The 26217-nt window shown below is 41.2% G+C and overlaps 1 protein-coding gene across 1 annotated transcript in view; it reads left to right on the plus strand.

Moving 5' to 3' along the window:
• The window catches only part of LOC109918284 (hemicentin-1-like), a 417033-nt gene that overhangs the window by 249242 nt on the left and 141574 nt on the right, over nucleotides 1-26217 (plus strand). The window contains exons 43-47 of the mRNA XM_048613389.1: nucleotides 8966-9088; nucleotides 10971-11132; nucleotides 11271-11552; nucleotides 21459-21626; nucleotides 25588-25701. Coding sequence (XP_048469346.1) covers nucleotides 8966-9088; nucleotides 10971-11132; nucleotides 11271-11552; nucleotides 21459-21626; nucleotides 25588-25701 — 849 coding nt within the window. The remainder of the gene's footprint in view (nucleotides 1-8965; nucleotides 9089-10970; nucleotides 11133-11270; nucleotides 11553-21458; nucleotides 21627-25587; nucleotides 25702-26217) is intronic.

Below are 26217 nucleotides of genomic sequence, written 5' to 3' on the forward strand. Positions count from 1 at the left end.
TTAAAAACCAGGCAGGAAAACACACCGACGCTTCATCAGAGGCTGCACTGAGGATGTTACCAAGCACGGTAACAAAACATCTGCGGAACAATAAAATGGATTTGATGATGCCTTCATTGGAGAACGAGGAAAATTAGTCAGGGGATTGTTTGACTACAGTTTGAACATTTAAGGAGTTTCACTACACAGAGGAACATCATTTATCCTTCAAATTCATGTTAGTTCCCTGAAGAGCAGGGTTCTTCAACCTTTTTGCATGCTGGGGAGGGGGCGCTGTCACTTTTCAATTTTTCCTCACTTGAGACCAGTGAACAATTTTCAGAAAGGCGAGGTTTGACAGGAACATAAATTTCAGGAGGGAAATCAACAGCAATTAATTGACGATCTAACTAAATGACCAATTCATAGAAATGACCGATTAGAATTGCCAAGACGTGGATAAAACCATTTTTTTGTCTTTTTGCTGAAGAACCAAAGCCAAAGAGATGAGATGCCAAGTTATGGGTAGAGGAAGGGAATAAGGTCAAACTAAGTAGTTGAGATTAATCAACCTCGTGTTCACCTCTGATGCACACTCCAAACTGTCCTCAGCTGTTTCATACAAAAATGGGGGCCAGAAGATGGTTGTCTTTGACTTCTCTCTATCCTTTTTTGTGGATTGGGTATTGGACAGGGAAGACTAGGAGAAAGGTGTTTATATGCCTAACTCACTTTCAGCCTCAGGGTTCACACACATCTATCCTGTCTCACACCTACTCTGTCCCTGCTTCACGTACTCTCTCTCTCCTTCACTCTCCCAGCCGTATTCTCACACTCTTCCTTTTCCTACACACTCGCTTGCCCTTTTGTCTTAACATGACCCCTTCAACAGAATGAAAATAATCCATGGGGTTTTACCCTCAAAACATTTCTACCACCAGCAACGCCTTAATCCCACTGGCAAACATTTTGAGTTGAAATTGAAATGGCTGAAGTTTTTTCAGAGATGCTTAAATGCAGTTGATAACAGACAATTTTGAGCATCTGGCAGGAATCTTCAATTAACCACTCTCAGCGTCCTGACCAATCAAGGCATTGTAAGGCTAACCAATCAGGGTATTGAAAATCATTATCACTAGCTCATCCTCACATTTTCCATGCATCTTTTGCTCAAAACCTTATATTTGTTTCCCCTAGCAAACATAGAGAGTGCTGGAAAAACTCAGCAGGTGTGGCAACATCTGTAGAAAGAGAAACATAGGTACCATTTCAAGTTTAGTATGACTCTTCCTCAGAACTGTTCAAAAGAAGGGTTGTACTGGACTCAGATATTAACTCTATTTCTCTCTCCACAGATGCTGCCAGTCCTGCTGAATTTTTTCAGCAGTCTCTGCATTTGTATCCACAATTTTTCACGTTTATCTGTTTCCCCTAGTCTTCGTAACATCAACTAATGGAAACAACTCTGAGAATACTTATTGTAGTTGCTTCCAATACTGGACATGTTATGGGGTGGGGAGTTGCAAAACAAGGTTCAAACATTTTGTGACAGGGAAAGGAAGTAAGATGCAAGGGAAAACCCTTGAGAAGGTGGTGGTGAACTGCCTTATTGAACCACTGCAGTCCACCAGCAGTTGGTTGATCCATAATGCCAATGGGGAGGGAATTCCAGGATTTTGACTCAGTGACAGCGAAGGAATGGTGATATATTTCCAAGTCAGGATGTTGAGTGTCTTGGAGGGGAACTTGGAGGTGGTGGTGTTCCCATATGTCTGATGCCCTTGTCCTTGTAGATGGAAGTGGTTGTGGGTATGGAAGGTGCTGTCTGAGGATCTTTGATGAATTTCTGCAGTGCATCTTGTAGATAGTACACACTGCTGCTACTGAGCATTGGTTGTGGAGGGATTGGATGCTTGTGGGTGTAGTGCCAATCAAGCAGGCTGCTTTGTTCTGGATGGTGTCAAGCTTCTTGAGTGTTGTTGGGACTGCACTCATCCAGGCCAGTGAAGAGTATTCCATCACATTCCTGATTTGTACCTTGTAGATGGTGGACATGCTTTGAGGAGTCAGTAGGTGAGTTACTCACCGCAGTATTCCTAGCTTCTGACCTGCTCTTGTAGTCAATGTGTTTATGTGGTGAATCCAGTTGAGTTTCTGTCAGTGATAATCTCCAGGATGTTTGATAGTGGGGGATTCAGTGATGGTAAGACCATTGAATGTCAAGGGGAGGGGTGCTGGTTAGGTTGTGTCTTATTACTGATGGTCATAGCCTGACATTTGTGTGGTGCAAATTTCACTTGTCACTTGTCAGCCCAAGCCTGGACATTGTCCAGATCTTGTTGCATGTGAACACGGACTGCTTCGGTATCTGAGGAGTCACGAATGGTGCTGAACATTGTGCAATCATTGGCGAACATCCCCACTTCTGACCTTATGATGGAGGGAAGGTCATTGATGAAGCAGTCGAAGATGGTTGAGCCAAGGATACTACCCTGAGGGACTCCGGCAGAGATGTCCTGGAGCTAAGATGATTGACCTCCAACAACCACGACCATCTTCCTATGTAAAAGGTATGACTCCAACTACTGGAGAGTTTGCCCCCTGATACCCATTGCTTCCAGTTTTGCTAGGGCTCCTTGATGCCACACTTGGTCGAATGCAACCATGATGTCAAGGGCTGTCGCTCTCAGCTCACCTCTGGAATTCAGCTCTTTTGTCCATGTTTGAACCAAAGCTGTAATGAAACTAGGAGTTGAGTGGCCCTGGCAGAACCCAACTGGGCATCACTGAGCAGGTTATTGTTTCTCCCTCTTATTTGTTCCCCCACGACCTGCCGCAGACCCAGTCTAGCAACTATGTCCTTTAGGAGCCAACCAGCCCGATCTGTAGTACTGCAGCTGAGCCACTCTTGGTGGTGGACATTGAAATCCCACACCCAGAGTACATTTTGTGCTCTTGCCATCCTCCATGCCTCCTCCAAGTGTTGTTCAACATGGAGGAGTACTATTCGTCAGCTGAGGGAGGACGGTATGTGGTAATCAGGTTTCCTTGCCTATGTTTAACCTGAAGCCATGAGACTTCATGGGGTCTAAAGTCAATATCGAGCACTCCTGGAGCGATACCCTCATAACTGTATACCACTGAGACCCACATCTGCTGGGACTGTCCTGCTGGTGGGACAGGACATATCCAGGGATGGTGATAGTGGTGTTTGGGATATTGTCTGTAAGATATGATTCTGTGAGTATGACTATGTCAGGCTGTTGCTTAACTAGTCTGTGAGACAGCTCTCCCAATTTTGGCACTAGCCCCGAGATGTTAGTGAGGAGGACTTTGCAGGGTCGACAGGGTTGTTTCTGCCGTTGTCTTTTCCGATGCCTAGGTCATGCCTGTAACTAAAAAATCATCCAGTGAAAATATATGGGTAGAAATTACAAATAAGGAAAGAAAGATCACTTTGCTGGCATTGTACTATAGGTCCCCCAACAGTAAGAGGGAAATTGAGAAACAAATATGTAGGGAGATCTCAGATACATGGAAGCATAATAAGGTTGTAATAATGGGGGATTTTAATTTTCCAAACATTGACTGGGGCTACCGTAGTGTTAAAGGTTGGGATGGTGAAGACTTTCAAATGTATTTCTGAAAATTTTCTTTATCAATATTTAGATGGTTCTACTAGAGAAGGAGCAAAACTAGACCTTTTCAGCAAAAAGGCAGGGCAGGTGACTGAAGTAAAAGTGGGGGAACACTTTGGGGCTAGCGATCATAATTCTATTAGTTTCAAATTGTCTATGGAAAAGAATAAGCCTTCCATAAAAGTTAAAGTTTTTAATTGGAGTAAGGCAAATTTTAATGGTATGAGACAAGAACTTTGAAAAGTTGATTGGAGTAGACTGTTCGCAGGTAAAAGGACGTCTGACAAGTGGGCGTCAAGAGTGTGATGACGAGAGTGAAGAGGCATTTTGTTCCTGTTAGTGAAGGGTAAGGCTGGTAAGATTAAGGAACAATGGATGGATAAAGATATTGAGGTTCTAGTCAAGAATAAAAAAGAATTTTAATTTAGATATAGACAACTTGGTTCAATTGAATTTCTTAAGCAATATAAACGGAGTAGGGGAATTCTTAAGAGACAAATCAGGAAGGCAAAGAGGGGGTATGAGATATTGGCAGATCAGTTTAAGGATAACCCAAAGAGATTCTACAAATATATTAAGAGCAAGAGGGTAACTGGACAGAGAGAGGGCAGGGCCTCTTAATGATCAAGGAGATTGTCTTAGTGTTGAACCCCTGGAGACGGGAGAGATACTAAATGAATATTTTGCATCAGCTTTTACTGTGGAGAAAGAAATGGAGTCTAGAGAATGCAGAGAAATAAACTTTGATATTTTAAAAACAGTTCACATTACAGAGGAGGAAGTTCGGGATGTCTTAGAGAATATAAAGCTGGCTAAATCTCCAGGACCTGACCTAATGTATCCCAGAATGTTGTGGGAAGTATGGGAGGAAACTACAAGACCCCTTGCAGAAATATTTGCATCATCTGTAACTATGGGTGAGGTGCCTGATGACTGGTGGGTGACTAATATTGTACCTTTGTTTAAGAAAGGTTGTAAGGAGAAACTGGGGAACTAGAGATCTGTGAGTCTGACTTCAGTTGTGGGTAAATTGTTAGAGGTGATTATAAAAGATAGGATTTATGGACATTTAGAGAGGCAAAAATTGATTAGGGATAATCAGCATAGTTTTGTGCGAGGAATATCGTGTCTTGCAAACTTGATTGGGTTTTTTGAGGAAGTTACCAAAAAGATTGATGGCAGCGCAGTAGATGTTGTTTATTTGGATTTTAGTAAAGCCTTTGACAAGGTTCTACAGGTAGACTAATTAGTAAAGTTAGGTCACATGAGATTCAGGGTGAGCTTGCCAATTGGATACATAATTGGCTTAATGGCAGGAGACAGAGTGTAATAGTGGAGGGTTGTTTTTCGGAGTAGAGGCCTGTGACCAGCGGTGTTCCACAGGGATCGGTTCTGGGTCCTCTTTTGTTTGTCATTTATATAAATGATTTGGATGAGAATATAGAAGGCATGCTTAGTAGGTTTGCAGACAACACCAAAATTGGTGGCATAATTGACAGAGAACAAGGTTTTCTAAGATTACAAGAGGATCTTGATCAAATGGGTCAATGGGCTAAAAAATGGCAGATGGGATTCAATCTGGGTAAATGCGAGGTATTGCATTTTGGTACAACAAACAATGTACAATTTAAGGTAGAGTCCTGGAAAGTGTTGTAGAACAGAGGGACCTAGACGTTCAGGTACATAATTCTTTGAAATTTGCGTCATATATAGACAGGGTAGTTAAAAAGGCATTTGTCAGGCTTTTGCCTTTATTGCTTAGTCCTTTGAGTATATGAGTTGGGAAGTCATGTTGAGGATGTGCAGGACATTGGTGGGGCTTCTTCTGGAATATGGTGTCCAGTTCTGGTCACCCAGTTATAGCAAGGATATTATCAAGCTGGAGAGGGTTCAGAAGAGACTTACCAGAATGTTGCAGGTTATGGAAGGTCTAAGTTATGAAGAAAGGCTGGATAGGCTGGGACTTTTTTCACTGGAGCATAGGAGGTTGGGAGGCGACTTGAAAGAAGTTTATAAAATAATGAGGGGTATAGATAGAGTTAATGGTAGTCGTCTTTTCCCTAGGATGGGGATTTCAAGACTAGGGGGCACATTTTTAAGGGTGAGAGGAGAGAGATTTAAAAAAGACATAAGAGGCAAATTTTTTAGACAGATGGTGGTTTGCAGGTGGAATGAACTTCCTGAGGAAGTGGTGGATGTGGGTAGAATTACAACATTTAAAGGACATTTGGGTAGATACATGAATAAGAAAGATTTGGAGGGATATGGGCCAGGAGCAGCCACATGGGACTCGTTTAGTTTGGGATTATGTTCAGCATGGGTTGGACCAAAGGGTCTGTTTCTGTGCTGTAAGACTCTGACTGAATGTGACAATAATAAATCAAATCAAATGGGGGATGTCAATGTCTACCACCAAGAGTGGCTCAGTAGCAGCATTACTGATTGAGCTGGCGAGATCTTGAAGGACATAGCTGCTAGACTGGGTTTGCAGCAGGTGGTGAGGGAACCACAAGAAGGAAAATCATACTTGACCTCATCCTTGCCAATCTGCCAGCTGCAGATGCATCTGTGCATGACAGTATCAGTAAGAGTTACCACTGCACAGTCCATGTGGAGATGAAGTCCCACCTTCACATTGAGAGTATCCTCCATTCTGTTGTGTGGCGCCATCACCATGTTGAATGGGACAGACTTCACACAGATCTAGCAACTCAAGACTGGGCAACCATGAGGTGCTGTGGGCCATTAACAGCAGCAGAATTGTACTTAGCACAATCTGCAGCCTCATGGCCCAGCATATTCCCCCACTCAACCATTACCATCAAGCCAGAGGATCAACCTTGGAGGGCATGCCAGCTGCACCTGAAAATGAGGTGTAACCTGGTGAAGCTACCAAACAGTGCTACCTGCATGTCAAAAAGAATAAGCAGCAAATGATAGACAGAACTAAGCAATCCCACAACCAACAGATCAGATCTAAGCTCTGCAGTTCTACCTGACAGTGTCGAAAATTGCCCAGGTATGTCCTGTTCATGAAACGATGTGGAGGTGCCGGTGTTGGACTGGGGTGGACAAGGTCAGAAATCAGACAACATCAAGTTATAATCCAACAGGTTTATTGAAAACACAAGCTATTGGAGTCTTACTCCTTCTTCAGATGTTAGTGTGAGAGGTAGTATCAGACACAGAATATATAAGTAGACGAGCAAAGGGTCACACCGCTGATGAGAATGTTGTAAACAAACCTAAGATTCTGTTAAATCTTTAATCAGTTAGAATTAAACCCTGCTAACTGATTAAAGATTTAACAGCTCGTTAGGTTTGTTTAGAACATCCTCATTCGTGGTGTGACCCTTTGCTCGTTTACCTATAAATTCTGTCTGATGCTACCTCTCACACTAACATCTGATCATCAGTAAAGTGATGGAAGGTGATATCAACAATGCTATCAAACATCATCTGCTCAGCAATTACCTGCTCAGTGATGCCCAGTTTGGTTTCCGCCAGGGCCACTCAGTTCCTGATCTCATTAAAGTCTTGGCTCAAACATAGACATAACAGCTTATTTCCAGAGGTGACATAAAAGTGACAGCCCTTGACGTCAAGGACACATTCAACTGAGGTGGCATCAATAGCCCTAGCAAAACTAGAATCAGTGGGAATTAGAGGGCAAACTCACTGCTGGTTGGTGTCATACCTGGCACATAGGAAGATGGGAGACAACAAGGTGCAGGGCTGGATGAACACAGCAGGCCAAGCAGCATCATAGGAGCAGAAAGGCTGACGTTTCGGGCCTAGACCCTTCTTGGAGGTCAGTCATTCCAGTTTGAGGACATCTCTGTAGGAGGTTCTCAGGGTAGTGTCCTAGACCCAATCTCTTCAGCTGCTTCATCAACGACCTCCCCTGCATTATCGGGTCAGTTGTGTGGATGTTTGCCAATGATTACTCATCATTCAGCATCTTTTGTGACTTCTGAGATACTGAAGCAATCCATGTTCAAATGCAACAAGATCTAGACAATATCCAGGCTTGGGCTAGCACGTGGGAAGTAAAGTTGTGCCACATAAATGCCAGACAATGAATATCTCCAATCAGAGACATTCTAACCACCACCCCTTGACATTCAATGGTGTTATGATCACTGAACTCTCCACTATCAACATCCTGGAGGTTACCATTGACCAGAAACTCAATTTGACTCACCACATAAACACAGTAGCTGCAACAGCAGGTTGGAGGCAAGTAACTCACCTCCTCTCTGCCTAAAGCTTGTCCACCATCCATAAGGCACAAGTCAGGATTACCATTGAGTACGCCCCACCTGACTGGGTGGGTGAGCTCCAACAACATTCAAAAGTTTGACACCATCAGTGACAAAGTAGACCACTTATTTGGCATCACATCCACAAGGATCTACTCCCTCCAATGCCAACACTTAGTAGTGGCAGTGTATACTATCTACAAGATGCACTACAGAAATTCGCCAAAGATCCTTAGACAACACCTTCCAAAGCCACAACCGCTTCCATCTAAAAAGACATGGGCAGCAAATGGGAACACCGCCACCTACAATTTATCTTCCCAGCCACGCACTGTCCTGATTTGGAAATATATCACTATCCCATCGATGGGACCAAATCATGGAATTCCCTCCCTAAGTGCATTCTGGGTCTACCTACAGCACATAGACTCCAGCAGTTCAAAAATGCAGCTCATCATCACCCTCTCAAGGGCAACTAGGAACAGGCAATAAATGTTGGCAAGCCAGTGAATCCCATGTCCCATGAGTGAATAAAAATAAAACTGAAGAGGGCCATAGCGGATGTGAAACTCACTGCTTGAAAGGTTAGTAATGGCAGAAACCATCATAATATTTCGAAAGAACATGGCTATTCACTTGAAAGGCAGTGACATACAAAGTTACTGAACTAATGTATGCTCAAGATAGACCTGAATAGTTTTCTAGATATTAAGTGCATTAATTATAGTGTTGGAAAATTGTGCTTAGTTAGAAAATGGGTCATGATCTAGATGAATGGCAGAGGAGCCTTGAGAGGCCAAATAGCCACATCATGTTCCTATTTCCTATGTTCCTACAGACCAAAAGCAGGACCAAGTGGAGTAAGGCTGGATGGCTACTTGTCACTCGGCATGGACAAAATGGCTGGATAGCCACCTCCACACTATAAACTTCTGTTTATGTGATTCTCAGCCAAATGTGGAACTAGAGATAGAATAAGATGAGTTATAAAGAGATATAATTACATTTTGTTTACAATGACACAAGAGCAGATAGTGATAAGTACAATATTTACTCCAACTTGTTATGTTTTGAAATATTTTTCAGTGCCGCCAACATTTAAAGGATTAAAGGAACAAATGCCTGTGACAGTAATTGAAGGAAACACAATGAGTTTGTTTTGTCATTGCATTGGGATTCCTTACCCCACCCTTGAGTGGCAAAAGAATGGTAAGTACTTCAGTAAATTATACTGTTTCTAATTAGATGATCTTGCTGCAGAGAGCAAATCCACTCATCTGACCTTTTTAATCGCAAATTCTGCTTGGACTGGTTGTAGACCTGAGTGGGATACTCCATCATGATGAAAGTTTAATAAGGTGAATGGACCGTCTGTCAAATTGGAAAAATCATATTCTTCTTCCATTTTCTATTCACCTGGTAGTTGAAGTCACTAAGCACCCTGCTACTTTTTTTCCCAAAAGGAAAGTAGCATTTTGATGAACTTACACCAAATTTGTAAACATGTGAGGAACATTAACTAGTGAAAGACATAATCACATCATCACATGAGTTGTTACTGGATTTCTTATTTATTTGTGTGAATTGAACCTTGGTTGAAGGTAAGAGATTTAATGGCTGTTTGTAAATTTAGGGTAGTATGGACAGTGATCAGTGTCTAGACCATTGCTGTTTTCAATATTTATAAATTATGTGGACCTGGTTAAAGCAAGCAAAATACTCTGATGATCTATGTGCTTTTAGGGAAAAATTACACTATCATATTTTAGTCCCTTTAAGAACTTGGTTTTTCTAGGTGCTGTTTTCTGGTTAAAACAGCAGCTGGTTTCTAATAAATGGTCGTGTGACTACATTGCCTGGAGATAAACAATAGGAAAAAGAAAGGTCGACAAGTTAATTATAGGGTGAGTAGGTACCTGGGAATAATAATATGTTCAAACAGTTTAGTTTTTTACGTTTTGGAACAAACTGGAGAATAGAAATTCTCTCCTTAAATCAAGTTCAATTGAAATTTTGTTTGTTGGCTATAACAATTAAACCATCAAATAATTAGAAAAGCTGGGTGTTTTGCTAGTGTTCAGACACACAAATCTTTTAAAAGGTGGGGGCCAGAAAACATAGGTTCTTATATTTTTAAAATCAGGCTACAAAATTTCCTTATACAGAAGCAAAGCTAAGCATCTTCAGTTGTTTGTTTGGCTGAAGTTAGAATATTGCAACAAAACCTTGTTAATATCGAGTATGGTGCACACTTTGTGAGACTCGTTCCTCCACCTTTCAGTTCAGAAAATGCTTTCAACATACCATGTTGGAAGTGTCAGCTGGTAGTGGAGGGTAGAGAAAATAGGAAATCTAGGACCTCAATGAATGGTGGAACAAACAGCATTATTGTTTAGCCAATGAGATTTAAGGATTGAGAAAGAAACACAGGAATATTTCAAGGAAGTTGGCAAATTGGAGTCTAATCACATATAGAAGAGAAATACAGAGGGAAAGAAAGACTGGATTCAGAGTGACATGTAACCATTTTGAAACCTCAAAGATGAATTTACTACATACAGAAATGAGCGAGACCAGTTTACAATGTTACTTTTCCGGGGAGGAGAGATTAATTGACACTGGATTAACAATTGGCTTAGAAGGCTTTTGGAAGCGTACACTCTTACTTCACTTAACCAGATTTAACTTTCTGTGGTGAGTTTAATGGATAATTGATGTGCAGGTGCAGAATGTTCGAAAAATAAAGGGGAGGCTAAGATTGGAGTGATGTAAATCAATAATCAGGTTCTGGAACTTCGATTTGTATCATGCCTCTTAATTGCTGATTGATTTGCAAAGTAATGATACTGCACTTTGAACATGCTGGGGTATTTTTCAGCAACATCCAGCCCTATAATTCCAATCTTTTATGACATTGAGTGTAGGGATGAGAAGCTATGAGTGGTTTTCATGTAACCAAAGAAAAAAAATCGATTAATGATGTGAAGGAATAAATTTTTTATATTTTGTCTAGGTTCATTTTTGTGGAAATCCAATCCTGCAGATCTCTTCCTTAATATTATCTGTCTCTGTTCCTTACTACGAATCACAGGAAAACCACTGTCTATAGTGAAAGATGATCGAATTACTATTTTCTCTGGTAGACAAATGCTACAAATATCTCGGACTCAGATATCAGATGCTGGAAACTACACATGCATAGGGACTAATTTAGCTGGGACAAACAAACAAGACTACAGTGTGGAGGTTTATGGTGAGTGTTGGTAAATTGAGAAGGTGAAGCATTTTATGTAATGAAAGTGTTTCAGATACAACAACCTCTCTGGAGTATCTCTCACTGTCCGACTTTAAGTTTGCATCATCCCTTTGTGGTTTTCTCTTTCTGTTTCAGTGATGCCCAATATCAAGAATGGTGGTGGGCAGTCAACAGAAATTTCAATTACCAGGGGAGCTAAGATCATGCTAGAATGTGAAGCTAATGGAGTTCCACGGCCAGTGTTGACATGGATGAAAGATGGGCGTCCTGTGGTGAGCAGACGAGGCATCCAAGTGGAGAACGAAGGGCGGTCCCTGAAAGTTCAAAGGGCACAGGAGCACCACACAGGCCGCTACACTTGTCTGGCTGTTAACGTGGCTGGACAATCAGACAGGAAGTTTGATTTGACTATTCATGGTAAGCGTTCAAGTTACAACTGGTTACACTTAGATCTCTCAATAAAATAGAGTCCAGAATGGTTTAACTGGATGAAGCAGAATTCTATTCATTTGAATGATCCTCATTAACAGATATATTGATTTCACTGATTGTTGTGTTCAGCTGGGTGTTTTAAAACTGATATTTGATTGATTTTATTTGATTTGATTGACTTATTGTCATGTATATCGAAATACAGTGAAAAGCTTTGTTTACGAGCGGTACAGGCAGATCACAGAAAGCAAAGGATATACAGATCAAAAAGACTTAGAGGCATACAAGTTACATTGCAGTTTACATTATTTGAGGCTGGAGTCCATTCAAATCTGATAACGGCTGAAAAGAAGTTGTTCCTGAACCTGCTTGTGCGTGTGTTCAGGCTTCTGCGTCTTCTGCTACGGAAGAGGTTTTAGGAGATCATTACAGGGTGGAATGGGTCTTGGATGATGTTGGCTGCCTTTCCGGAGCACAGCCTTGTAAATAGAGTCATGGATGGAAGATTGGCTGGGCTGTGCACACCACCTTCTGTAGTTTCTTATGGTGCTGGTCAGAGTAGTTGCCATAACAGTCTGTTATGTACCCTGAAAGTATGCTTTCAGTGGTGCATCTGTAGAAGTTGTGAGGGACCTTATGGACATACCATATTTCCTGAGCCATCTGAGGAAGAAGAGGCATTGTTGTGCCTTCTTGACTGTCGCATTTACGTGTGAAGCCCAGGACAGGTCATCAGTTATTGTCACTCCGAGGAATTTGATGGTCTCCACCCTCCCAACTTCAGTTCCGTTGATGTAGATGGGGGCATGTTCTCCTCTTTTCAGTTGATTATTCCTCTAAGACATCTCTTGACATGATTGTGAGGTTCAAAGTCAGACTCATTTCCATCCTTAGTGTGTTGTGAGTTATCTGACTTTTAACTAAAACACTAGTTCTCAGAGTTTTTTTTGTTTGGGGAAAGCTAAGGTAAGAAATCAGACCTCACAAGCAACTTACCAGTCTTGCCCCAGCCTCTTTTACATGTCATTGCAAAAATAAAACTCAGGGTGAAGTTAGAGAGTTAAGAGGAAGAATACTATTGTTCTGATAAAAAGTTAAAATGGGTTGCACATTCAGTTTGTTCCTCTTTGGATTTTTAAAAATTGTAGAAACAATCTCGCAGTATGTTATAACAATCGCTTATGAAACCCAATTGTTATTGCTAGTATCTAACACTTGGGAGTCCTGTCTGGTGTGCGATGTTACAAGTGTGCTGGGCTGAGGGCACTGGCCAGTTATCATATGACTTCATCTGTAGAGCTGCATGTCCATAACTTACATTTGGACCAGTTCAGAGGACTCCCACAGACTGCACTTCAAGAGCCACTGAGGTAGTTGTATGGTTCTACTGATTTTGCAATTGGTTCTTGCTGTCCAGATCATGCAAATGACTGTGTGTCTGTTATCTGGACTATGGCTGTGACCATTCTTTAGACATTGCAAATGGCCAAGCAGCTCAGGTTTGAGATTGCACATTGAATCAACACTGATGTCTGATAAGGACACTATTGGAGTAGGCAATGGTGACCTGCACTGCACTTGAACAGCCTACCACAATTCACTATCTAGGTTTAGTCTGGAATGTTGTCACTAGTGAGATATCCAGTGTAGCCAATTGCAAGCTTTACTGTAAAATCAGTTGCATTTGTGAACAGAGAATAACTTTACATAGTATGGCAGATAATAAATGTGAGGAGTAATTTGCTACTGAAAGAGTTAATGATTTTACTCTGTTACAAATTTAAAATCGTTCTTCTCTCTACACACCCATAAATAATAATTTAGAAAAAAATCCTTGAAGTTTCCAAAAAATACACTGGAGAGATTAAAGTGGGATACTGGTAATTTGAGTATATATGTGTTAATACAATCCAGCTGCTGAAGAACAGGCTTGCCATACTTATAGCATTTTTCATGTGAGATACTTCAAACTGTTGGGTTCACTATTTGTTTGCTATAGCAACATTGAGATGTTTTGGCCAAAATTGTGCATTGCTTCTTGTCTGGCTGTCTTTCTCACCCACCTGTTCCTTATTCCCATTGCTCTGTGCTGCCCTTTCCTTTCGTGATTAACCTGGGGTAGAATTTCTGCTTTGGGGTTTTCCAGCATAAGTTACACCCAAACGTTTATTTCACACATGATTTCATTCAAACTAATTTTCATATCATTAAATGCAAAAAACAGCCAAGAACCAGAAAAGTTGGGGAGTGCTTTTATATGCAATTTTACTTTAAAACATCTCCATTGATGTTTTAAAGAATGGTAATTTGTCAAGTTTGATTAATATGCAGAAAATGTGTTTATTACAGAACAAAAGCATTTTAATTTAGTGTCAATCCACATCTCATGAGTAGCCTTATTTTAAATGACTAAAACTAACATTTATTGTATACATAGTGGACCTCTTAAAGAAAACGATATTCAAAACATATCTATTAATGTCCTCGCAATCAAAGGTTCCATTTTCATGAAAGTCTGAAAACAAATGTTATGATGGACTTACCAGCAGTGGTTAGTATACCCTGGAGGTCATGTCAGGTTTTGTGAGCAAGGTCTGTTTCAAACACAATGTTATAAAACCAGCACAAAAGATTGTGGAAATGCAAGTTGCAATGAGTGCTTAGAAGCTCTGCAAGTTTTTGCACCAATAACTTAAGTCAGGGGAATTACACTGAATGAAGCAGCACATTTGATACGAAATTCCAGGCCAATGATCTCCTAGAAGGTCCACCAGAACCTCCAAAATGAACAGAGGGTTCCCAGCTTCCATCCTGTGAGTTATCCCCAGTCAATCTATTGTCCTGTGTGATCAGTTCAAACATGTAATTTTTAAACAATTGTTACCTCCTTTTATGTAATTTTTTATCCCTTCTATATATATTACTTCAAGATAAATAAAATTTGCATGAGTAAAGCATTGAGTGTGAAGCCTCCAGTGTAATTTTGGACAATTCGACATTTAATTAATTCTGTCCACTTTCTCAATGTTTCATAGTTTAATATAAAGAAAGGATTTTATGAAACAGGGCATCAAATGAGCCAGAATTTGGGTTTAAACCTGAAACTCTTTAGGCAATTGTTAATTTAAAGTGTTAGCAATTTACCACAATTTTCAGCAAGCTTGTGACGGGTACATTTAAGATTATAATCAATGAGTTTGGAAGGTATTTATGCTTCTCTGTAAAATTGACTTTTATTTCAATTTAAAATTGGGCGTTGCTGAAGTTTCAGCTTAGAACTGATGTTTGGAGGCTAAATGGTCCCAGTGTCAATCTGAGGGCCATGCCTACCTGTAAGTGTACTAAGCTAGGAAAGGGAAAAATTAGCCATTCCATATCGTCATTCAGTGACCTTGCTGAATTGTATGTTGATGCATGCCTCTGTCAAGAATATGCGCATTGGTGAGTATAGGCATGAGAGCATGTTTTGGTGCTTGCATGTATGACTATGTGTGTGCATGTACAAGAGAATGTGTTGGCATATGCATGAGCCTGTGTTTTTGTGTGTACAAGCATGCATTGAGTGTATGTGAGCATGTGTTTGTGTGTCTTATGGTATATGTGTATGAGCATGTGATGGTGTGTACATGCAAAAGAATTGTGTGTGTTTGTTTGTGTAGAAGTGAGTATATGTGGGATTCGTTCGCTCAGCTAGCTGGACATCAGGTTTACGATGCAGACTAATGCCAACAGTGTAGGTTCAGCTCCTGCACCAGCTGAGGTTATCATGAAGGACACTCCTTCTCAACCTCTCAATGTAGTCGACAATGTAGTCGAGGAGAATACTGAGATACAGTCTATTAGACTAGACGGGATTGAGGTTCATAAGGAGGAGGTGTTAGCAATTCTGGAAGGTGTGAAAATAGATAAGTCCCCTGGGCCAGATGGGATTTATCCTAGGATTCTCTGGGAAGCTAGAGAGGAGATTGCAGAGCCTTTGACTTTGATCTTTATATCGTCATTGTCTTCAGGAATAGTGCCAGAAGACTGGAGACTAGCAAATGTTGTCCCCTTGTTCAAGAAGGGGAGTAGAGACAACCCTGGTAATTATAGACCAGTGAGCCTTACTTCGGTTGTGGGTAAAGTGTTGGAAAGGATTATAAGAGATAGGATTTATAATCATCCAGAAAGGAATAATTTGATTAGGGATAGTCAACACGGTTTTGTGAAGGGTAGGTCGTGCCTCACAAACCTTATTGAGTTCTTCGAGAAGGTGACCAAACAGGTGGATGAGGGTAAAGCGGTTGATGTGGTGTATTTGGATTTCAGTAAAGCGTTTGATAAGGTTCCCCATGGTAGGCTATTGCAGAAAATACGGAGGCATGGGATTGAGGGTGATTTAGTGGTTTGGATCAGAAATTGGCTAGCTGTAAGAAGACAGAGGGTGGTGGTTGATGGGAAATGTTCATCCTGGAGTTCAGTTACTAGTGGTGTACCTCAAGGATCTGTTTTGGGGCCACTGCTGTTTGTCATTTTTATAAATGACCTGGATGAGGGCGTAGAAGGATGGGTTAGTAAATTTGTGGATGACACCAAAGTTGGTGGAGTTGTGGATAGTGCGGAAGGATGTTGCAGGTTACAGAGGGACATAGATAAGCTGCAGAGCTGGGCTGAGAGGTGGCAAATGGAGTTTAATGCGGAAAAGTGTGAGGTGATTCACTTTGGAAGGAGTAACAGGAATACAGAGTACTGGGCTAATGGTAAGATTCTTGGTAGTGTGGATGAGCAGAAAGATCTCGGTGTCCATGTGCGTAGATCACTGAAAGTTGCCACCCAGGTTGATAGCGTTGTTAAGAAGGTGTACAGTATGTTAGGTTTTATTGGTAGAGGGATTGAGTTTCGGAGCCATGAGGTCATGTTGCAGCTGTACAAAACTCTGGTGCGGCTGCACTTGGAGTATTGTGTACAGTTCTGGTCACCGCATTATAGGAAGGATGTGGAAGCATTGGAAAGGGTGCAGAGGAGATTTACCAGGATGTTGCCTGGTATGGAGGGAAGGTCTTATGAGGAAAGGCTGAGGGTTTTGAGGCTGTTTTCGTTAGAGAGAAGAAGGTTAAGAGGTGACTTGATAGAGACATACAAGATGATCAGAGGATTAGATAGGGTGGACAGTGGGAGCCTTTTTCCTCGGATGGTGATGGCTAGCACGAGGGGACATAGCTTTAAATTGAGGGGTGATAGATATAGGACAGATGTCAGGGGTAGGTTCTTTACTCAGAGAGTAGTAAGGGCGTGGAATGCCCTGCCTGCAAAAATAGTAGACTTGCCCACTTTAAGGGCATTTAAATGGTCATTGGATAAACATATGGATGATAATGGAATAGTTTAGGTTAGATGGGCTTCAGACTGGTTTCACAGGTCGGCGCAACATCGAGGGCCGAAGGGCCTGTACTGCGCTGTAATGTTCTATGTTCTATGTTCTATGTTCTCCCTTCACCTGAGGCATGGTGACCTTCAGGTTAAATTATCACTAGTCATCTCTCTCGCTCTCTCTCTCTCTTTTTTCTCTCTCTGTCTCAGTCTCTATGAGAGAGCAGCCCTATGGTCTGATAGGACTATGGCAACTTTACCTTTGTTTAAGTACATGTTCTTGTGTCAGTGAGTATCAATGAGGATGAAGACAGGTTCAATGTGGCACTGTCCTTAAAATGACTTCAGGAATCAAGATGCTATTTTGTATAAACCTAATTTTTAAGATCAATGTTGACTTACTTGTTGAGGTATATGAAATAGATAACACTCTGAAAAATCTCACGAACCTTCATCAGTTAATTCTTCATGAAACTTCAAAGACATTGCACGTAGACAAGCATTTCATAATCAATTCGATATTGATCAGTCCAAAGATGTGCAGGTTGGGTGAATTGGCCAGGCTAAATTGCCCTATAGTGTCCAGGGGTGTGCAGTCTAGGTGGATTAGCCATGGGAAATGCAGGGTCACAAGGGTAGGGTAGGGGTGTTGGTATGGGTGGTATGCTGTTCTGAGGGTCAGTGTGGATTCAATGGGCTGAATGGCCTGCTTCCACACTGTAGGGATTCTATAATCTATGATGTGATATTCTAATAAGGAGAAAGTCTTGAGCTTGAAATAACTATCCTAGAAAATGCTCCACGGTAATAACCTAGCGCTGGGGATTCTGCATTGCAATAAATTATATTTTCTAATTTGAAGTTGTATTTAGGTTCCAGTGTCCATGCAAGGGAAATCAATGTCTCATTGTTAAGAAGAATAATTTGGTCTGATTGTCCATCCCTGGGTAGTTAAGTTCTCATGAGTTGAATTTATAGTGTAGCAAAGCAGTCAGTATTGTCTTATTCCAAGTCTGTTTAAACAGCGACATTCTCCCTGGTAGATCACAGCTCTACCAACAAAACCTAATGTTCAAGCAGTTCTTTCCACTCTAACTATTATAGCTGAAGTAATGAGTTGGTAGGTGAAATAACTGTATGGCAGATATCCTGTCACCAAATCACCTTTTATTTACATGTGCATGGTACATAGGCTCTGACCAGCCAGCTCAGAGCCAGTCCCTTGAATGAAGACACTCTCTGAATCTCCTGTTTATATCTGTCAGCCAGGGCTCCCTGATTAGCCCAGATTAATCCCAGTCAAGGATCCCATGGTCAAATGAGATCCATCTGGCCCTGTTTCCAATCAATATAGTAGATATTCTTTAAAAGTTCAGTTAGCTGCTTCAATAAACTGAGTGAGAAACAGATTACTATATTTATTCATTTAAAACTTTAGCTTTTGAGACTAACCTTTTTTGGCTCAGTCATAGGTTACTTTATTCATGGCTCATGGTTTCAAGGGGTCAAATGTGTGCTTGATTTGTGTCCAGATGAAATCTAGAAAACGTTGCCATGATGGAATAAAGTAAAAATCAGCAACACTGAAAGACTTTTATTTTATAACATTACAAATTATTTCATTCAATACAAAACACATACATAATGAATTAACAACCCTTCATATTGAAATCCGTCTAAATCTTTGGGCATTATTCCTTGAAAAATTATGGTGACATTTTATCTGAGGTATATATGAAACCATGTTTCTTTTAGGCCAAAAATTATTTAGTCTGCTTTTACATGAGTAAATATGGTACTATGAGTACCATATGAGTATGTGTGATTTTGTTCCAGTACAAGTTCCAGTGTGCCATTGCTGAGATAGGATGACCAGAAGGTGGATACTGAGTGAGCAAGGAGCTCTCTGTTCAACCTTGGATTTCCCTTTTTTTTAACCAGGCAATTAAACAAGCACTTTACACATCAGTCTTCAATTCTTCTGCCACGATTTATTTTTTAAAACAGTGTGTTTATTTTAGTGGAATAGATCCTGTCAATAAGATAGTACTGAAGAAAACTTTAATCTGAACATACTCAGGATTGTCATTAACATTATTGCCCGTCATTTCTGAAATTAGGACTTTCCAGTAGCCAGTTCATTAAACTGATGGCTATTATGTTTTCTTGGAATGTTCTGTCTCATCACTTTTACCAGTGCATTTTTGTAAAATATGGTCTTTTTCTCTTCTGGCATTTTTATTTGATCTGGTTCTAATTTTATTTGCAAGCCTATGAATCAGTCAAGAAAAAATGCTGCTGGAAAATTTACATGGTCTAAGTATATATTTCCCCCTACAATTTTGTACCTTCATTTTGGAACCAGCCCATTCTCCAAATGCTACTGTGATTAGCAAGCAACAATTGGCTATTTCATCACAGCCCAGCCCAAATGTTTCCCCAACTTGTGGCTAAATGTTTACAGGCTTCCTCCAGAGTGGGGAGGGGTAATAGTAATCAACAGCCTAAAACCTAATTGTGACAGCTTTACTGTGAGCAGTAAGTTCAGAACAGTGGGAAAACAAATTACTTTGAGATATGGTTTAACTTAATCTCCCCTCTAGTGGCATCCAGTGTCTACATATGAATATTGTGGCCAGAGTTATGAGAATCTGGCTACACATTGTCTCCATTTTCTGCATCTTTTCCATAGAAGCAGTGTAGGTAGAGCCAGTAATCACAGAAAAGCAAAACATTAACCTAGAAGGTCACTTGTTGAAAATGTAAAGTCAGTGTTTTCTTAAAACCAGATGTGGTTAGGATGGTTAATCTGATTGGGATGAACATTCCTGCGCAGCAGCTCCGGAGTTGCCATTGGTAGAGCCTGTCGTCTTTTCTCCTGTCCTTGTTTCCAAGGATTGAGCCATGGACTTCTGTTGGATTGGTCCACGCTTATGAGCAAAGTACTGCAGTAGCTTGGCAATGATTTTTATAGTATGGTTAACCAGGAAATTCTCCCATTCTTGCAACCTGCTCTCTCATGCCCTGGTGTATTGAAAGGATTTGCAGACTGAAAACCTGTTTGGCCATATTACAAATGTATCTTCCATGGCCATAAGTCCTGGAACATAGACCTTCTGGCACAGAGGTAGGATGCTTACACTGTACCATAAGACCTTGTATTGACAAAGTAGAGGATTGGCAATAAAGTTCTGTGAATGACATTATGATAACATAATGTTAGGAAATTCACATCTGGGGCTGATGATAACACCATGGGTAGAATTTTCTGTTTTGGGTTGGGAGCCTGGTAATGTGATCAATTGGAGTCTCATACCTTCACTGTGTCTGAAGCAGTCAGTGAACGTGGATTTATTTCCCAGTTTGGTCAGCTAGAGGCCAAATGGCCAACTTACCGTGAAGGGCAGCACCCTTTCACCAACATAAAAAAAATTAAATTAGAAAGATAGCCACAGCTGCCAGGCTGCTATTGTGTTGGGGGAACCTCTCTGCAGTGTAACTTGTAGCCGCAGCTGTGACCATTGTGAAGGGAAGGCATCAAAGCTTGCTTTGGATGCTGGGGTCTCCTGCCATGAATCTGTCTCCAGACAGGTGCTGTGCTGCAATGTGACCGGAGTCCCAAAGGCGAACTAGAAGATTATGCAGCTATGGTAATTGACCACCACTTTCAGTTGAGTAGCTGTTCCACCCCTGATCTGTCCTCTCAAAATGGCTTAAGATGTGATGGTGCTGGCAAACCAGCATGTCACCAGGTGTGCAAAATTACCAGCCCACTTGCCCCATTTCCGACACAACATTTGAATGAAAGTGGTTTCTGAAGTATTGAGAGCTCTAAGGTGGATGAAAAGCAATAGATCGAGTCAAAATGTGAACACCAGATTAGGCATTTCAATTAAAAGTCAGATTTCTGTTTTTGCACTCGTATTTTATGTAACACTTCTTTTCCAAAGCACTCCCACAGTATATATCATTCAGGGTGATCAAGTACAACTTAGTTCCACCCCACATCACATTCCTGTTTTCTGGCAAGTGCTACTTCAGAGCCACTCACAACTGGTTTCGTATGACCTCATATCAGGAGGTTGTTCTGGTTATCTGTTGCAGTCGCCCCAAGGTTATTAAGTCCTTAGGGTAGGAAATAGCCAGAAACACCCAATGTCAAAATTGCTTCGGCAAACAATGGCTGACTTTTTTATTTCTCTTTTTGAAGACTCCCCCGTTTAGAGAAATGGTAGCTTCAAGTGAGCAGAATACACATTGCACTTTTCAAAACATTATAAATTGAAAAGTTAATGCCCTTATTCAAGGCATTGAGTTTTTCAACTTTGAAAAGTGTTTCTTTTCTTGAACTGACAGATGAGAGCACTTATAAATATGAGGCAATATAAAGCTGGGATATATATATGTTTGGTATTTATATGTAATACAGGGCTTACAAGATCAGTTAAGTCAGAAAAAGCAGCGTAAAGATACTTTTTCTATCTGGCAGGTCTGCATCAGTGATTGACAATTGATTCTGTGTGTGTGTGTGTTTTTGGTCAGTCCCTCCAGCTATCACTGGGGAGATGGGGGCTCCAGAAAATATCAGCACCGTCCTGAGCAACTCGATCTCGCTGACATGTGAGGCCACCGGAGTCCCTCCACCTGTCTTCACCTGGTTCAGAAATGGATCACCTCTTGTCTCCAGTACAAGGATGCAAATGCTGTCAGGTAAGGCAACCATTAACCTTTTCTCTTTTGTCTTTTTTATGGGGCCACACCCCTAAATACAGCAAATTCTATTTTCACTTCTTTTTCAACTAAATACTTGGGTCCCATGAAGCATATTGGTACTGACATTAAATAGTACCATTGTGTTTACAGATCACTGGTTGCATTTGAAATCTTCACGAGATAATTTCCTAAGTTTGTGTTTTAAGAGTGATTCCTAAATGGTGCAAACTGCTTATAAACGTTGTCTGACGATATTAATTTTGATTTTGGTACATAGATAGCACAGACACAGCACACATTACATTGAGATTGCAGAGGATATGTACCAGAATGATTTCAGGGCTGAGAGATTTTAGCTATAAGTTAGTTTGTGGGGTCCCAAAGTTATTTTCTTTGGCTCAAAATAGATCGATGGAGGCATACAAAGTTAAGACAGGTTTAGATAAATGTAAATGAAGAAAAGCTGTTATGATTAGCTAACAGTACAAGGTCTGTGGGTCAAAGATTTCAATCAAGGGATAAGCAGGGGATGAGAGGAAGAATTTCTTAAGTAGCAAGTGATAATAACTTAGGACTGTAGCCTGTAAAGGTGGAGATGATGAATAATTTTGAAAGGAAATTGGATGGACTTTTGAGGGAAATAATCTCACAGTGGTATTGGGATCGATCAGGAAATTGGTTTGACTGAATTCTTCTACAATGACTCAGTACATTGAATGGTCTCCTTGTTGTATGTGATGACTCTGTAACTGTGACTTGCCTACGTAAAAATGATGCATATGTGGATATATGTGTCCAAATACTTACACAAGCAAACACTCACAGAGGGACACTGTCCCACTACTTATGAAAAATAATGAGAAGAAGTCCTCTTGTCATTAGTGATGAGTCGGATCAGTTATTGGACTAACACCCGGTGGTGTTGACCTTGGCATGAATCTGCCGCTCATACATTTGTTAACCTTTCAGTTGACAGATTCTTTTCTAGTACTATATTTAGATAGAGGAAAAAGTCATTCTTTTGATGCCTGATGGTCTTAGTCACAACTATAAGTGGCCAGAATTGGAAAAGTAAGATTTTCGTACATATTATTTAAGACTCTGGACTGGGTCCAACATTACTTAAATTAATAATAGGATGAGTTTACACATTGTTGAATTATGTAATATTTTTATCTGCCATTTTGTTATTCCTTTTTCTTTCAATGGGGCTATCAGTTGGCCATTTCCCAGAAGGTTGCTCAGTTAGGCATAGCTCTGATGTTGGGGTTGAGATCCACATATGGTCCCAGTGTTGGAGTTGCAGTGCCCGCTGGAAAAGTCAGCCACCATGAAATTTCCTGCAGGAACCATATTCTTTCTGAACAAGGATTGGAACTAGTACTGATGTATTCTCGCTCACAACCCCAACTAACAACACAGCGCTGGCACTGATCCTGGCTTTGATACTGGTGTCTTATTAGGTCATGGGTTTGCTTTTGTCCAACTGCATCATAAGGACACGTCTGGAATTACCTCATTTTAATGGGTAACTGTAGACCAGTGAATTTGACAACAGTCGTGGGTAAGCTATTGAAGGGGATTCTGAGAGATAGGATTTATGTGCATTTGAAAAAGCAAGGACTGATTAGGGATAGGCAGCATGGCTTTGTGCATGGGGAATTGTGTCTCACAAATTTGACTGAGCTTTTTGAAGAAGTTACCAAGAGGATAGATGATGGCCAAGGGGTACATTGTCTCCGTGGACTTTAGCAAGGCCTGCGATAAGATCTCACATGATAAACTGATTAGTAAGGTGAGATTGCTTGGGATCCAGGGAGTGGTAGCCAATTGGGCATGAAATTGCCTTGATGGTAGAAGGCAGAGGGTGGTGGTAGAAAATTGTTATTTGGACTGGAGGCCTGTGTCCAGCAGTGTGCTGCAGGGATAGGTCCTGGGTCCACTGTTGTTTGTTATTTATATCAACGATGTGGATGAGAATATGGGAGGTGTGGTTAGTAAGTTTGCAGATGACACAAAAATTGGTGATCTCGTGGACAGGGAAGAAGGTTATCTCAGAGTACAAGATATCGATCAGATAGGCCAATGGGCCAAGAAGTGGCAGATGGAGTTTAATTTAGATAAATGTGAGGTATTGCATTTTGGTAGGGCAAACCAGGGCACAGTTAATGGTAGAGCTCTGGGAGTGTTGTTGAACAGAGGGACCTAGGGGTGCAGGTTCATAGTTCCTTGAAAGTGGCATTGCAGGTAGACAAGGTGGTGAAGAAAGCATTTGGCATGCTTGCCTTTATTGGTCAGAGCATTGAGTGTAGGAGTTGGGACATTATGTTGCAGCTGTACAAGACATTGGTGAGGCCACTTTTAAAATACTGCATTAAATTTGGGTCGCCCTGCTATGCGAAGAATGTTGTTATGGGTACAGAAAAGATTTACAAGAATGTTGCATAGAATCCCTACAGTGTGCAAACAGGCCATTTGATCCAACAAGTCCACACCGACTCTCTGAAAAGCATCTCACCCAGACCCACCCCTCACCCTATCCTGCATTTCCCATGGCTAGTCCACCTAACCTACACATCACTGGACACTACGAGGCAAATTAGCATGGCCAATCCATCTAACCTGCACATCTTTGGACTGTGGGAGGAAACCAGAGCACCTGGAGGAAACCCTTGCAGACATGGGGAGAATGTGCAAACTCTATACAGACAGTCACCCGACCCACAATTGAATGTGTGTCCCTGGTGTTGTGAGGCAGCAGTGCTAACCACTGAACCACCGTGCTGCCCCTGAGCCACCTTGCTGCTATGTGGCTGGGACTGAAGTGTTTGAATTATAAGGAGAGTCTGGTTAGGCTGGGACATTTTTCCCTGGAGGATAGGAGGTTGAAGGGTGACCTTAGAGAGGTTCATAAAATAATGAATGGCATAGATAACATGAATAGCCAAGGTCTTTTACCCTGGGTAGGGGAGCCCAAAACTAGAGGGCATAGGTTTAAGGTGAGAGGGGATTCAATAGGGACCTGAAGGGCAACTTTTTTTCACACAGAGGGTGGTGATATATGGAATGAGCTGCCAGAGAAACTGGTGGATGTGAGTAAAACTAGAACATTTAAAAGACATTTGGACAGGTATATGAATAGGAAAAGTTTAGAGACCTATGGACCAAATGCAGGCAAATGGAACTAGTTCAGTTCAGGATACCTGGTCAGCATGGACAAGTTGGACCAAAGGGTCTGTGCTGTATGACTCTATGACTCTGTGGTAAGTTTACCTGTTTGTAAGCCTCATCTGAGCTCAAAATATGCAACTTCTTATTTCCTTGCAAGCATTAAGCCAGGTTATCCCCTACTCACGAGCCTGGAGAGGCTATATTACCACTGACTGGGGCTTCTCAGGCATTGATGTGATGGGGATCTATGTACACATAGGACAGCAAATGACTCTGAGTTGTTGCTTTTCCCTGAGCCTACTCATCAATTGGAATAAAATTTTAATTGGGCACAATAGGTTATTGCTGTAGTGTACTATGCTGCAGAGGAGGAAGATATTCTTTTGTACCAGTGATCTTCTGCTGCCGGAGTTGTGGGCTACTGGAAAGCAGAAGCCTAGTGCTGCCTGCACAGGCTTGCTGTGGTGGGGGTGATGCAAATTTTGGAACCACACAGCTTTGTGTATTTTTTAGCATTTAAACTGACAGAAGGTGCAGGCTGCTTAACCTTGTGTCATCTATTAATGTGAGGACCAGGGAAGAGAGGCCTGAAATAAAAAGGCATATATGCCCTCAAACAGTCCAGTCGCAATTAGTCAGGTGTTACTGCAATTACATTTCACGAAGCCTTTTTTCGCTGGCACTTTCTGTAAACCTTTACCATTTCCTCATGACTATATAAATCATTGTTAATTATGGGATTAATTTACTGCTTTAATTGTTTCCCATTCTTTGATTTGCCCCCAAGGTGGACGGACCCTCAAATTGACCCGTGTCCTCATGGCAGATGCCGGCCATTATACCTGTGTAGCCAGCAACGGTGTAGGGGAAGCAGCGAAGGATTTTCATGTGGATGTACTGAGTAAGGAGGACAGAACTGTTGAGGATTTTATTTAACACCCTACCTCTAACATCATACATCTCTCTCTATTGCTTGTAAATTTTTCACACAAGTAACATTTCTGTGTACTTGAGGATTGTATGGCCCCCTAACCTACACTAGTTTTTATGAATAAGGTTACATGAATAGAATCTTGGCCAACAATCTTTACTTTGCCTTTCTGATAATCTTCTCACTTTTTCTGAAGACTCTGGAATCAGTCCTGTTGATACAAGGCATCCTTTGGTGCCCAAAGTGGCTACCTTCATGTATAAACTCAAACAGTGAGACTCAATGGGATCTTCACCTGAGGTACAAATCAACTGTGATCCGACTGACAGGGGGCTCTTGTGGCACAGTGATAGTGTTCCACCCTCTGAACTAACAAGGCCCAGATTCAAGTCCAACCTGCTCCAGAAGTGTGTTATAACACATCTGAACAGATTGATTTTAACATAGCTATGATCCTGCTGAATGGTAGAACTGACTAGGAGGTTG

This window comes from Rhincodon typus, chromosome 28, assembly GCF_021869965.1.
Source record: "Rhincodon typus isolate 14 chromosome 28, sRhiTyp1.1, whole genome shotgun sequence".
Lineage (NCBI taxonomy): Eukaryota > Metazoa > Chordata > Chondrichthyes > Orectolobiformes > Rhincodontidae > Rhincodon > Rhincodon typus.